Genomic DNA, 14,958 nt, shown 5'->3' with positions numbered 1-14,958 from the left:
ACCAATCGATAAGTTACATCAAATCAAATGTTATTGGTCACATACACATGGTTAGCAGATGTTAATGTGAGTGTAGCGAAATGCTTGTGCTTCTAGTTCAGACAGTGCAGTAATATCTAACAAGTAATCTAACAATTCCACAACAACTACCTAATACACACAAATCTAAATAAGAATATATACATATAAATATATGGATGAGCAATGACCGAGTGGCATAGGGAAGATGCAATAGATGGTATAAAATACAGTATATACATACAAGATGAGTAATGCAAGATATGTAAACATTATTAAAATGGAATTATTTAAAGTTACTAGTGATCCATTTATTAAAGTGGCCAATGATTTGAGTCTGTATGTAGGCAGCAGCCTCTCTGAGTTAGTGATGGCTGTATAACAGTCTGATGGCCTTGAGATAGAAGCTGTTTTTCAGTCTTTCGGGTTCCAGCTTTGATGCACCTGTACTGACCTCACCTTCTGGATGGTAGAGGGGGGAACAGGCAGTGGCTCAGGTGGCTGTTGTCCTTGATGATCTCTTTGGCCTTCCTATGACATTGGGTGCTGTAGGTGTCCTGGAGGGCAGGTAGTTTGCCCCTGGTGATGTGTTGTGCAGACCGCACCACCCTCTGGAGAGCCTTGTGGTTGAGGGTGGTGATACAGCCCGACAGGATGCTCTCAATTGTGCATCTGTAAAAGTTTGTGAGGGTTTTAGGTGACAAGCCAAATTTATTCAGCCTCCTGAGGTTGAAGAGGCGCTGTTGCGCTTGGTGGACCATTTCAGTTTGTCCATGATGTGTATGCCGAGAAACAAAACTTTCCACATGAAATATAGTTAACAAAAATATAAACGCAACATGCAACAATTTCAAACATTTTACTGAGTTACAGTTCATATGAGGATATCAGTCAATTGAAATAAATTCATTAGGCCCACATGACGGAATAGATATGCATCTGTTGGTCAAAGATACCTTACCAAAAATGGGCCTCAGGATCTGGTCATGTTATTTCTGTGCATTCAAATTGCCATCAATAAAATGCAATTGTTTTTGTTGTCCGTAGCATATGCCTGCCCATACCATAACCCCATCACTACCATGGAGCACTCTGTTCACAACGTTGACATCAGCAAAACGCTCCCCCACACAACGCAATACATGTGGTCTGCGGTTGTGAGGCCGGTTAGACATACTGCCAAATTCTCTAAAACGACATTGGAGGCGGCTCAGGGTTGAGAAATGAACATTAAAATATCTGGCAATATCTCTGGTGGACATTCCTGCAGTCAGCATGCCAATTGCTTCCTCCCTAAAAACTTGAGACATCTGTGGCATTGTGTTGTGTGACAAAACTGCACATTTTATGGTGGCCTTTTATTGATCCCCAGCACAAGGTTCACCTGTGTAATGATCCTGCTGTTTAATCAGCTTCTTGATATGCCACACCTCTCAGGTGGATGCATTATCTTGGCAACAGAGAAATAACTCCATAGCTCAATAACACGGATGTAAACAAATTTCTATACATTTTAGAGAAATAAGCTTTTCGTGCATATGAAACATTTCTGGGATATTTTATTTCAGAAACATTGGACCAACACGTTGCGTCTATATTTTTGTTCAGTGTAGAATAGGGCTGTTGTGATACTGTAAGTCAGAGGCTGCTTATTCCAACATTGGTGTGAACTGGGCACAAAGAAAACCCTGTCATAAACACATTTCACATCAAAAGCCAGGACGTTACAGTGCACGGTCACTGCATTGTTATATTTCAGTGTGAAAAACTGTCTACCTACTGCTAGGACACTACTAACTCTTAAAGAACCACTTCACCGGAAAATAACCTCAGATGTTATCATCAGCATACAACCATTTACCTGATTACCAACAAAATATTGAATGTATTCATATTTTGTGCACAGCATTTTTTTAAACTCAGGCAGTAAAGCTTAAATATTATAAAAACAATCATTGCTTGACAGTCATTGCATGTACACAATTGCAGGTAAAGAAAAACAATGCACATGCACTGTAATGAGTCAAACAAAACTATGACTGATTTGATATCAAAGTCAATAAAACTAAAAGTTGTAAAGAACCAGAGCATTCATCAGTTGCGTCAAACATCTTTTTAGTTTGAAATTTGTATGAATTGACTTAACTATTTCTGATCATTCATATACTGATACAATTCTCATGATCTTGAATAGTTCTCAAATAACATTTTAATGATACTTAAGTCAAATCACCTTCCATTCATTACCCTCATTCACATTTGAATGAACCTCACAAATGACATTTGACTATATCACAGACCATATCTTATTTATTTTCTACAACACTTTTTTCATATGAGTACATTTCAACAAAACTTCCAATTGTAACTTAACATATCCTTCATTGCTCCTTGAAACATTTAGTTATCTAAAACAGAAAAAATACATATTAATTTAAAAACAAAGTAACATTAAGGACCACTTTGGAAACAAGTGCTTTAATAAATACTTTTAAGTGCTATCCTTTGGGAATAGAATGTACACCTTGCTGTATATGTTTCAGCCCAATTAAATTAAATTCAACATGTGATGGTCCCTGTAATAGCTCTAAAAGGCATATTTCCTCAAGGAAAATTATACAATAACCTTCTACAGAGGCGTAAACATAATGCATGTTCCTTGCATTTAAGATGAATAACTTTAAATGTGTAACAGTGTAATCTGCAGGGTCATCATTCTGCTGCTCAGGGCACTCTGATTCTTATGGTAACCGTAGGCTTCAATCACAGGCACAAAAGGCATTCTCAACTATGCTTGTGTACCTGCTCAATCACATTCCTTAAAGACTCATTCGTAAAACAAAAAGGCTGAACAACCGTCTCTGCTACAATGATGCAGGCTAGGGAATTAAATAAGTGCTTAAAGACCGGAGTGATTATTTTCATTGCTCTGAAGGACATGCAAGAGTCAGGATTGAGCTTAATCCTACAAATATTTGCCTAACTAAAGAAGGCTTATAACCTTGACACTGGTTGATCTTTGAAAAATCAAAGAGCATAGCTATTATGCCACAGTCCAAAGTCATTTTTTAGATAAAAGCCTCTACTAAATGGCATATATTATTATATTATATGATTATTATTAAATTACGGTACATGCTAAGTAAAGTGATAGGCTATAGGGAATATTTGTGCAGGGTGTTTGTGGGAGTCAGTCTGTCAATCTATCTGCTTCAATCCATACATCAATCTCTCTCTCTTTGCCTGTCGGTGAAAGGCACATTGAGGGACCTGTGAGCGTTTGAATGTCTGAGCGATGATCCATGGTTCAGAGACTCATCCAGGGTCCCTGTCTCTGACGCAGCGTAGATTCCCCTGGCTGAGGTACCTGGGGTCCCTCCAACAGGACTGCTCCTGCACCTCTATCCTCCGGATCAGCAGGCTCCTCCTGACTTGCATCGGTCTTGTTAATCTGAGGAGCCTCCAGGGGCACATCTGATGATGACTCTAGAGCTAACACAGAGAGGCAGATAGAGAGACAGGTTGAGTTACACTAAGGAAATTATTATAACAGTGAAAGGTTATTACAAATGACTCAAGTAGTTCAGGAAAAAGACAGAGCGTCAACAATCTTCGTCTGAAATGGTCTTACCTGTTTGATTCTCTGGCAAACCAGAGGGCTTGTTCAGGGAACCAATCACATCTGGTGTTTCCAGCTCCACTACAAAAACAAACAGCCGTTACAACTGTAGTAGAGACAGAATGCAAGAATATAATGTAAACAGCAAATATGCTGAACAAAAAACTGTACGTAGCATGATGTTACACAAAACATAAAAATAACCTGTCCTCATAATCCACAACTACTCAAGTAGGCCAACAAATCCACAATGTGTTTTTTTTTTTATCATACCTTTATTTAACTAGTTAGTTAAGAACAAATTCTTATTTTCAATGACGACCTATGAAAAATGGATTAACTGCCTTGTTCAGGGGCAGAACGACAGATTTTTTTTTTACCTTGTCAGCTCGGGGATTCGATCTTGCAACCTTTCGGTTACTAGTCCAACGCTCTAACCACTAGGCTACCTGCAGCCCCAAAGTAGGAGTCCGTATAAATTCAATCAAGATCAGTTGATTTAATATATTGTTGTGTATATCTTGTGTATACACCAATTCACACATTCTCATGGATCTTTCTATAAACTAGGGTACCAGTTTCCTACACTGGACAACTTTTTACAGCTGTTGATAAGTCATTGATAATAGTCTGACATTTTTTTTCTTCATGTTATTACGTTAAGATATAAGGGGGGATCCTAACTATATTCAATAAAAATCACAAATTGATTTAAAACTTAACATTAAACACACATTATCATTGTTGGTGTCTTGACGGACTTGTCCAAAATCGTGTGACATAAAATATAACTTTTCTGTCCTTGCATTTATGCCAGTGTAAGTTGTCATTATATCATATATTAAGCATTAATCAGTTAAATTAGACATTGAACTTGAACCCTGTAAGAATCCTGGATCTAGCTGTTTTTTGTATAGAGATATCAGAAATGCAGTGTAACTACGTAACATCTTGTCTCTTTATGTTACGGGGTGAAAACAGTTTTCATGAACACACAAATCCAAAATGATCTACGCGATTGCAAAATCGATTGCTTCTAAATAGATACGGTCATTAACGTGGTTCTTCAATAATTATGCACAATACTTGTTGGATGCATGTTTGGTGTCCAGCTGATTAGTTAAACCATTACATTTTCACACATCATCATCTGATCCAGGAAGGAATTTTTCAAATGACAGTCAAGTGATGAACGGCTGTCGTGATAGAGCATGTGACACAACAACAGCTCAAGTGCTGGAAAAAAAGGTGTTGCAAGGCATGTACAGAATATTTTGGTGTCTCATGCATTACGCTGGTGAAGACAGTTGCCTGGATCCACTTTGGATTTAATATCCCTAGCGAATTGATGTTGATCATCTGTTGTGGTCTGCTTGATTTACAGCAGGGTCTCATTAGATTTAACAGAAAAAGCATCAAGATAATGAGTTAATGTTTTCATACAGAATGTATTGGACACCGAGTCTACTGCGGTCAACTGTATAGAATAGACTATTGAGCAACACCCAATGCTATTCCTATTAATTATTCTGGATATAATGAAAACAAATTACATCGCCTAGTGGACTTATTCACAACATGATCTGGTAATAAAATAACATGAAAAGTACATTTTGTTTTCCATGTTACACCTGCAATGTTAAACAATAAAAGGGGCTTGAAGTAGCTTACTAGAATTTAGAGCTCAGAGAATCAAGTACTGGTAAAGGCCTACCTTGAGCATCAGACATTTCCTCAATTTGGTGCTTGACAAGTCCTTGTAATTACTGTAGCCAATTTATAATTTCTCCTGCTCCCTTATAATTTTCCGCAATTTAATTTTTGATCCGTTTTTGTGAGAGATGTGCCCACTTTCATTTGTTTCCCGCCATTTCAATTGAAGGGAGCTGCGCTACTCTTTTTCCGGTAAAACCACTTGCGGGTATTATGAGGACGACAACATCTAATGTTGGCTTTCCAAAGGGAACCTTGTTTTTGTTCACTTGTTCATTATAAAACAACGATGGTGAGATTCAAATTGTTAAATTAATGCTACCCTTATTCATGGATTTATAATGTGTACCTGTGTAACAGAGTTATATTGGTGATTCCCCTTGCCACTTTATTGTTAAGCACGGCTTTGCACGGCTTGCTTACGAAGGAGGATGTTTCAGTTAGAATCGTCCCAGTAAACTAGCGTTAAGTTGTTGGTTGCAAAGCTTTTTAAATGTACAATTTATATCAATTTGTTTGTAAATGTTATTCGAACATTACATAAGATGCAGTGTTTTTTGGTGAATATTTGTTGTACATTTTGTTGTAGAGAATTCCCTCTAATACTAGCTAGCAACTTACTGTGTGGTGGGGGAGGTTCATATATTTTGTACAGTGTGTGAGTGCAGAGTTGGATGGTGAGCAGTGCATTGCATGACGTGCAATTTTGTGCCGTTCCTATCAGGTACATTGTTAAAGATATTATATATTGTAATATTTTGGTAACTACAGTCCCAGTGAACAAGCACCAAACCAGCGTGCGTGAGTGCAGAGTTGGATGGTGAGCCGTGCATTGCATGACGTGCAATTTTGTGCTGTTCCTATCAGAATAAATGTTCATGACTGGTGCTACAAGTTGGATTTCTTGTCGATGATTGATTGTACACAATGCAAGAAGAGTACTGTTACACCTGCGCATAGCCGCAGAAAGTAGCACCCCCTGAGAAAATCGGAAAAGTAAATATCTATATATTTTAGAAAACATTTTTTTCCCACAAAAGTAGTGCACTGGGCCTTTAATAGTCCTGATTTAGCGGACCAATAGCAGCGTGGGGAATCCCCCCCCCTCACCCCCAAACTACTTCCCGTGGCTGCGTTAGCCACATAAACTACAAAGAAATCGCCATGCATTCAATCTATTTAGTCAGGCAATTTCCACATAATTCTCACATATTTTAGAATGTAATAATAAATTAAATATCTACGTTGTTGTATAGGTGGAGTTATGGGCCAATTTCCATATATTCACTTTTATTCCTCTAAGCACATGTGGAACTGCATGAAAATCCTTTTTATTTTTAGTTTCAAACCAATTTAAAATTTCGATCCCAATGTCATACATTGGCCCCATTATTTATAGAAAGACCCTAATACCCTCACCTTTCTTTATTTCTGATGCTTGTTGTCTAGGTTCTTCCAACTGCTCAGCCACACGATCATTATCTTTCTGAGGCATTTGAGCTAAAACACATTCAGATTAACCATGTTATGTCTGTTTTACACAATGGGTTTGATGCGTGTTGTAGAGTAGAACTAACTCACTCTGTGAGAAGGACATGCGCTTCCGAGCCTCTTCTCTTCTACGCTGCAGGCGAGTCGTGTCTCCCATCATAACCTACAGACATATTAAACAAAACAAAACACAGCTTAAGTTGAGGATCAGTTCCAAACAGATATTTTAATGTAAGATTAGATGTACTGTATGGATGGGGAACATCATATTACAGTGGAGAAAATGAGACAGCATCTTACCCTGACCTGCTCAGGAGGCCAAAGTCCCCCCCATATAAACTGTAGGTATCCGAAGAGCACAACGACACTGAGGAAGGCAAAGTTGCTGGCCACGCCAATCACTGCAGACGTCAATGGGAAATTGTACAGGAGGTATCTATTAAGACAAAGGGTTCAGCGAAAGAGACGGATGGATGGACAATAGGATGAAAACAAAAGAACAATAGACAACAGTCAAAAAACGAATGGCATTCTATGTATTCGGCTTATTGGCATCAAATAATCTGGATTTGAAACCGAAATAATTGATACGATCGGGAGGTCTATACCTGATACCAGTGAAGAAAGCATGGATCCTGAGCTGAGCTGAATAGATTTGCACACGCCGAGACTGGATCTCAATGACCGCACCAACAGTGGGTTGATACTGCAGTGAGAAAAATATTTGGACCTTATTACCTAAAAAAGATTAGTCTGACTTGGCCAGTCTTGCAGAACTGAACAAATGCGAGACTAGGTGGTCTGGCTTGCAAGATTATTAAAACTCATTCTCACTTTGAAAGAGGACATTTTACTCAGGTTGTATTTGTTTGGACTGCTTCTAAATAAATTAGTTCTGTCCAAGTACTTTTAATTGAAAGCACATGAACATCAAATGCTGCTGAAAGGGAAGTGTGCTTGGTAAATCGAATTACATCAGATAAAAATTAAATGATTCAGATAACATGCTAATAATGATGATCACAAGATCACGACAATCTGACTCATTGAGCAGGCCCAGTGCAGAGAGCGTGACAGGAACTAAGTGCACGCTCTGTGGGAGAGGAAAATGGATTTGATAAGTACAGGCAACCACAAATAGCACTTACAGAATTGGCCTTGTAGTCTGAGAAGAGCTCAACCTCAACAAGCTGCTTCTGCTCCGTCATCCCAGTCAGCAGGAGAGGAGAGAACAGTAGAGTATTCAATGTCTGGAGGAGACCAGATCGGTAGTGCAGCATAGCCTGTTAGAGAAAATAAAACAGTCACCGTCAGAGGGCCACACAATCATCAAATAACAAAAATATCCTTGTTTATTTCTAACATTGTGAAGTAATAGAGGTAATATTATGTTGGAGGAAACTCAAGGAATCAAATCAAAGTGTATTCGTCGCGTACACAGTTTAGCAGACGTAATAGCGGGTGCAGGGAAATACTTGTGTTACTAGCTCCTAACAGTGCAGTCAAAATGTCAAACACGTACACAAATAATAATCAAAAACTAGAAACAAGAAATATGAAACGTCAGAACAAATCCAATTAACAACCCAAATAACACTCAGTAATCCAAATGCAATCTATGCGTATATATACCAAAACGATATACTAAGAATGGTATGCACAGCAGTAGATGTATTACAGTGAGCTATGTCGAGAATCCAGTTATGTGCCACATGGCACAAACTGGCACTGAAATGTTTGGAGAGGCTCAGAAGAGAAATTGGTGTAGTAGGAGGCCAAACAGAATCAACATAGCACTGTATCACTCACAGAGCGCGCCACAGCTGCAACTGTCTGGCCGTCCTTGGTGTAGCAAGACATCTTAATCATGAACATGCCAAGATGTTTGTTGACTGGCGACTCAGGCATTTCCAACTCTAAAGAGATTCGATATGGCTGACCATAAATCATAACCTAGGAAAGACAATGAGGGGTAGAATACTGTAAGAGAGACAGTGAGCATACCTGCCTACAGCGATAATGTCTTTGCATATTAAAATTATATTAGCATCTAGCTCAGGATAGAGGGGGTGAGAAAAATAATGGTTAATATGTGAAGAGCATACCTGGTCTTTGCCATTCTTTAGCAGCGAGATGTTAGCCATGGGGAAAGAGCAGAGGACTGAATTGGAAGCATCACAATCGGTACTAGAACAAATAGTGGTCAGGAAAAAAAGTGTGACATGTTATAGGCCTCCACTTTTTACCATGTCATGGTACTAATAGCTCAAAACAAAAATCAGGTGCAACAGCATATGAGTATTTTGTTAAGTGTAGCTAAATGCTCATGCAAAAGCAATTATATATTTTTTAAATAAACCATTCAAAAGGTGAGTGAAAGGAGAGTAAAGAGTGGATTTAACTTCAGTTTGAAGACAAAAAGGCACAAAACAAACTTTCAATGTCTCTTGGTACCTGTAGTGGTAGTGCACTGGTGTAGAAAAGCTGACGGTGGGCATATAGGAGTAGTAGAAGCTGCCATGGAGGAAGATGGCCACCCAGACCAGCAGCACTAGAACGCAGGAGAGGATGGCAGCCTGCAGTAGAGTCCTGCGGGCTCTGAGGAGAGTTACCCCTAACACATCCTGTAGCCACAGGAAAACTGGTCCCGTTACACCACCCATGGTGACTGACCTAGCACTGACTCTTCCTGACTCTGGTCCTGACGTTCCACACCACTCCCTGAAATTTCACTGCCCTATTCCTGTGGCTCCTGCCAAATGCCCCTCTCTCTGCTTCCTTGGAAAAAAATATATTTTCTTTTGAGGGTTATGGCTCCCTGTTAATTGGAGGAAGCCCACTTAACAAATCCCACATTGGCCTGCTCATCCTGAAGAAAACCCCTTGTGACAAATATATATATATTATTCCACATGCCCTTAATATGACATTAATTACTTAGCTAATTAACGTTTTCTTTGTCTACTGCGGGTCCTATCTGATAATGAGCTGTTGACTGGGCCTTTAATATTTCTGTAGCAAGCTGTAAAATAGAAGAGAAAAGCATTGAGACTTTAATGCAGATGAATACTGAATTCAAAGGCACCATTCAAATCTACATAATTCACAATAAACTATTTCTAGTGTCTCAAACAATGTGTTTTACGAGTTTTTTTCTTTACTGCCAACGGAAACGTAAGATAACAATTAGAGATACGTATGTCAGAGTAATCTGTAAAAGCTTCAAGGACTTAATATATCAATGACACAAATAAATAGTACAGCCAGCCTCCTCACGTTAGTTAGCTATGCTGCTGGCCTGAGCCATTTTACCTTTTTAATAACATTAATAGAAGGCTCATCTGCTGCTAGCTAGCTAAGAGGATGACAACGACATTTCAAAATGACGATGAATGCCATTGCTAGTTACCCATATATTTCAACAGAATGTCATTTGAGCTGAGATTCAGTTGACATATAACTAACTACCTTTATAGTAAAACACCTGCAAAGGTAGTAAGCTAACGTTAGCTGACTAGCTAGCTACATGCTAACAACTGGCTAACTTGCCCAAGACAAGCGGTGCAAGTGCTTGGCTAGAATGCACCCAAAATTGCAACACTCCTCATACTCACATTTTCGTCTATAGTAAAGCTGCAGCACTATATATTAACAATTAACATGCACGTAATTGTGATCATTAAAATTAAAAAGTCTTACAATAGTTATGGACATACACAATTATATTTACTCTCTCTAGCTAGCTACTTCCTAAAGGAAAAAAACTACAGGAAACCTGTAACTACGATACGGACGACAGGACAAACTTCAAGAGCAAAGCAACCCGTTCATAAGTAAATGGTGCACATAGAGGTTGACATTGAGAAGAACATGATGTCAAACCTCCATCTGTAACCATGAAAGGTTTTATACATGGAGATTGGTGTAGACATTTCAAACAAGATAGATAGCATAGATTAGAACAGGGGAAATTATGTGGTCAAAACCATAGTCTATGCTACAATCTCATTGCTTCATATTGTAGAAATAAATTATTATTAATTTGTTCATAATTACTCAAAATGATTCAACTGAATTTCCCATTATGATAAGAAATTTTATCCATGTTATTATCATGTCATTGTCTTTTTTCACTTATTCTATTCTCTCCAGTTTAAATCAAGATGTCTGGAGAGAGAGAAGAGCGAGAGAGACTGTAACATTAGAGGGCATGATGGGGGAAGGGAGAGAGAGTGGAGACGAGAGGGGGCAAGTGATGGGCAGTAATGGTTTGCGGGACTACAAAGATACTGTATCTTGCCAAGGTGGGAGAAACCATTGAGGGCAGTATGACAGAATGTAAAAGACAAGGAGCTAGAGACTGCAGCAGTTCCCATGGCAACAGAGGAGAGGGGGGGGGGGGGGGGGGGGGGGGGGGGGGGGTAACTGATGTAAATAACAAACATAATTTAAATTCCAACAGTGCATATCAAAGATAGTGAACATTGTATCTTCCCTTTGGACACACAACATAAAACTGCATGCTCATATTTTCTTATGACATGGAATTATTTTGTGAGATTCCATATCTGCCTAATTACCCTCTATTTTCATGTAAAGATGGTATGATCCAGCTCTCAGAAGAAAAACGATTCCAATGGAGCCTTCCTCCCTTTGCCTGGAAGGTTCCACTCACTGCAGAGGGGGTTCTTATGCATGTACCAGGAGTCTGATGTTCATTGTAGCAGAATTGCAGTGCACTGGACTGTACAGAACAGTGTAGCATACACTGTCTATGAGGGGTGGGGTTCAGCTACACTAAAATCACAAACACAGGCAGATAGAGGGTGAGAGAGCGAGAGGGAGAGAAGAGGAGGGAGAGAAAGCACCTGAAGAGGAATACAACAAGGGTAAGGGAGAAGATGAGAAGGAGCTGATGAAGGAAAGGAATATTAAGAGGGGAGAGAGAGGACCAGAATGGTAGAAATAGACTCCTATATGGACTGGTCTTGTTGCTTCTCTCTCTTTCTCCGGTTATCCATTTCTCCTCACACTTCTTGTCCATTCATTATTTATTTTCTGTTGAACCTTCTCTGTATGCTGTCAGTTCAACTGAATTTGTATTAAGCAGGCAGTGGTTTGCTTTATATCCCTTGCATATTTGATGTGATTTGATGATATTCACTCACATTGGGTGTATCTGTGTGTGCTGAGGCAAGTGTATATATCTGTGCATTTCTCCCAGTTTTTTGGTTGCTTCAGCCATTCAAATAGTGTGCTCCCATCAAACGAGGTCCCATAAAAAGCTGACCATATCCAATAGATTTACAAAATGTGTCTTTATCATACTATTAGCCTGACCTAAAACTATTCGTTTTCAGCAAGTTTTTTTCCCCTGTACCTTCTACAAGCGCTAGAGATTTATGTCTGTCATTGAAGATCATAATGCGGTCTGCTTGAACACGTAGGAGACATACTGATGATGGAATTTATTAGAATGTAACCACTTTTATGTTATTCATAGATTACAGTTAGAGTGGCATGGTATGGTAAAGAAAATCATACCTGGCCTCTGGACATAAGTGTATTGTACTTCTCTTCTAGCCAGTGCATAAAAATTGTCCATATAATCAAATTGTCCATATAATCAATGTATACAGTATAAATGGTTCTATAGCTTAAATATGTTTTTATATCAAGGCGAGATATAGTTTTTCTTGGGCAGAGAGCTTTTAACAAGTAAGTAGTAAATTACACCATTGGTCCCTAGAGATAGACAGACAGAGGAGAGGAAGGAGGAGAGCAGAGGAAGATTGAAGTGAATGAGCTGAAAAAAAATAAGTGTGTCAAATTTAGGAGGGGGTGAAATTGGATGAAGTCAGTGATTCATAAAAATGTACACTGAGTATACCAAACATTAGGAACACCTTCCTAATATTGAGTTGTTGGCCCCATGTTGACGCCAATGCTTTCCAGAGTTGTGCCAAGTTGGCTCGATTAGCTTTGAGTGGTGGACCATTCTTGATACACACAGGAAACTGTTGAGCATGAAAAACTCAGCAGCGTTGCAGTTCTTGTCACAAACTGGTGCACCTGGCACTCACTACCATACCTCATTGAAATGCACTTAGATTTTGTCTCGTGCCCATTCATCCTCTGAATGGCACACATACAGTCTATGTTGCAATTGTCTCAAGGCTTAAAAATCCTTCTTTAACATGTCTTTTCCCGTTCATCTACACTGATTGAAGTGGATTCAACAAGTGACATCAATAACAGATCATATACTGTAGCTTTCACTTGGATTCACCTGGTCAGTTTGTTATGGAAAGAGCAGGTGTTCTTAATGTTTATATACTCAGTGTATATTTTCATTAATAAGAATCCATACAAATGTAAGTTACCTAGAACGAATACAGTGAAATTGTTTAATGTCATGCAATACAGCATGCTGTACATCTGCCTTTCCAGCTGTCAGTGGTGTCTTTTTTCTAAAATAAAATGATTGAATGTGTTAGTGTGACTCATGCGCCATATGTTTCATTGGCTCTCTTGACAGGATGAAAGGAGACACCCCAGTGAACAGCACCATGAGTGTCGGCCAAGCCAGGAAGCTGGTGGAGCAATTGAAGATTGAAGCCAGTTTCTGCAGGATCAAGGTAAGCATTGCCAGAGGCATCACGTCCATTGAAACATTGTACGCGCCTTGGTAAGTCTCCGCTAAATATCCACACCCTCATTTCCAGTCTTGATTCCCACTACTTGCCATCCTCAGGTATCAAAGGCAGCTGCAGACCTGATGGCATACTGTGATGCCCACGCTATTGAGGACCCCCTCATCACCCCTGTGCCCACCTCAGAGAACCCATTCAGGGAGAAGAAGTTCTTCTGTGCACTCCTTTGAGACAAACCACAGGATGGTTGGGAAAAATACTGTCCAGATAGAACATAACGTGCACTGAGTATACCAAACATTAGGAACATCTTCCTAATATTGAGTTGCACGCACCCACCCCCTGCACTCAGAACAGCCTTAATTCGTCAGGGCATGGACTCTACAAGGTGTCAAAAGCATTCTCCCCAGATGCTGGCCCATGTTGACTACAATGCTTTCCAGAGTTGTGTCAAGTTGGTTTGATGTCCTTCGGATAGTGGACCACTCTTAATACACACGCGAAACTGTTGAGCGTGAAAAACCCAACAGCGTTGCAGTTCTTGACACAAACTGGTGTGCATTGCACCTACTACCATATCCAGTTCAAAGGCACTTTTTGTCTTGCCCTTTGACCTTCTAAATGGCATACATACACAATCTGTGTCTCAATTATCTCTTTAACCAGTCTCGCCCCCTTCATCTACACACGGATTTAACAAGTGACATCAACATGGGATCATAGCTTTCACCTGGTCAGTCTGTCATGGAAAGAGCAGGTGTTCTTAATGTTTTGTATACTCAGTGTATGTACATGCATTCACCACATACACAAAGCTAAATATAACTTATTCATGTAGCCTGCTTTATCTTATGAAAGGCTGCAGATGTACATATCCTCCTAAGTAAAATCAAGACTAATTCAACCAAAATTTACATTTAGATCTACATAAACCATTAAAACATATTTGGAGTTATGCGTATACATACCTAAAACACATCGAAGCTTATAGAATCATGAACTGTAGCACAACATAAAAGTGGATATACATACAATATGTAAAACATCTCATAGTCCTAGCTCATTTTTCAAATCGATGGAGGGGTGACAACTACACATGCATTGTAATTATTTTAATACACACTAGTCATTGCCTAATCTGAGTTTGTTAAAAAATAAAATAATTGTGTGTGATGTCTTGAAAGTCCTGTATGTCACTTTAAGATGTTGCAGAAATGTGCATGAGGTGTAGGCGCCACTGTGGACCAGTATGAGGACAAGTCAATACACACTAATCCAAATAATTCCACTGGTGCTGTATGTACAAGAAGTTGTCAGCCACCTTAAGATCAGCGGTCTATAATGGCGGGTTTCCAAATACAATGATCAATGTTGTTTTGATAAATAAGTGGTTTAAATTTGTCAAGTGGATGTCTAAGGCTATATGACATTAACAAAAATAAGCAGTACATTTAATAAATACAT

The 14,958-nt window shown here is 39.2% G+C and overlaps 2 protein-coding genes across 8 annotated transcripts; one reads left to right on the top strand and one right to left on the bottom strand.

Annotated features, from left to right (window-relative positions):
- Positions 1–2,310: 2,310 nt before the first annotated feature.
- On the bottom strand, positions 2,311–10,727 carry LOC110509973 (seipin). Of its 7 annotated transcripts, none has more exons than XM_021591223.2 (11): positions 10,456–10,723; positions 9,296–9,863; positions 8,947–9,028; positions 8,651–8,794; positions 7,990–8,124; positions 7,450–7,547; positions 7,148–7,277; positions 6,932–7,004; positions 6,770–6,850; positions 3,650–3,718; positions 2,311–3,510 (listed from the first exon to the last, which is right to left on the bottom strand). In XM_021591223.2, the coding sequence occupies exons 2-11, from the start codon at positions 9,502–9,504 to the stop codon at positions 3,326–3,328; spliced, it is 1,206 nt and encodes a 401-aa protein (XP_021446898.2). In that variant the 5' UTR covers positions 9,505–9,863; positions 10,456–10,723; the 3' UTR covers positions 2,311–3,325. The 7 variants fall into 7 exon arrangements, with proteins under 7 accessions (XP_021446898.2, XP_021446896.2, XP_036823600.1 ...); XM_021591221.2 differs by having other exon boundaries at positions 7,142–7,277; positions 10,456–10,665; XM_036967705.1 differs by having other exon boundaries at positions 7,142–7,277; positions 9,296–9,465; positions 10,456–10,663.
- Positions 10,728–11,482: 755 nt separating this feature from the next.
- Positions 11,483–14,670, top strand: LOC110509971 (guanine nucleotide-binding protein G(I)/G(S)/G(O) subunit gamma-3). The gene is made up of 3 exons (XM_021591220.2): positions 11,483–11,730; positions 13,380–13,479; positions 13,596–14,670. The coding sequence occupies exons 2-3, from the start codon at positions 13,381–13,383 to the stop codon at positions 13,722–13,724; spliced, it is 228 nt and encodes a 75-aa protein (XP_021446895.1). The 5' UTR covers positions 11,483–11,730; position 13,380; the 3' UTR covers positions 13,725–14,670.
- Positions 14,671–14,958: the final 288 nt, after the last annotated feature.

The sequence above is a fragment of the Oncorhynchus mykiss genome, chromosome Y (assembly GCF_013265735.2).
Source record: "Oncorhynchus mykiss isolate Arlee chromosome Y, USDA_OmykA_1.1, whole genome shotgun sequence".
NCBI lineage: Eukaryota > Metazoa > Chordata > Actinopteri > Salmoniformes > Salmonidae > Oncorhynchus > Oncorhynchus mykiss.
Note: the sequence above shows the minus strand (reverse complement) of the source record. Positions and strands in the feature narration are given on the sequence as shown.

What these genes read in the sequence shown, in the direction of transcription:
- LOC110509971 (XM_021591220.2), top strand. Translation starts at nt 13,381, where the DNA reads ATGAAAGGAGACACCCCAGTGAACAGCACCATGAGTGTCGGCCAAGCC. An exon ending in CCAGTTTCTGCAGGATCAAG is followed by an intron (nt 13,480 to 13,595) that starts GTAAGCATTGCC and finishes TGCCATCCTCAG; the next exon opens with GTATCAAAGGCAGCTGCAGA.
- LOC110509973 (XM_036967703.1), bottom strand. Translation starts at nt 9,504, where the DNA reads ATGGGTGGTGTAACGGGACCAGTTTTCCTGTGGCTACAGGATGTGTTA. An exon ending in GGCCTCCTGAGCAGGTCAGG is followed by an intron (nt 7,005 to 7,141) that starts GTAAGATGCTGT and finishes ATATGTCTGTAG; the next exon opens with GTTATGATGGGAGACACGAC. An exon ending in GCGCATGTCCTTCTCACAGA is followed by an intron (nt 6,851 to 6,931) that starts GTGAGTTAGTTC and finishes AATGTGTTTTAG; the next exon opens with CTCAAATGCCTCAGAAAGAT.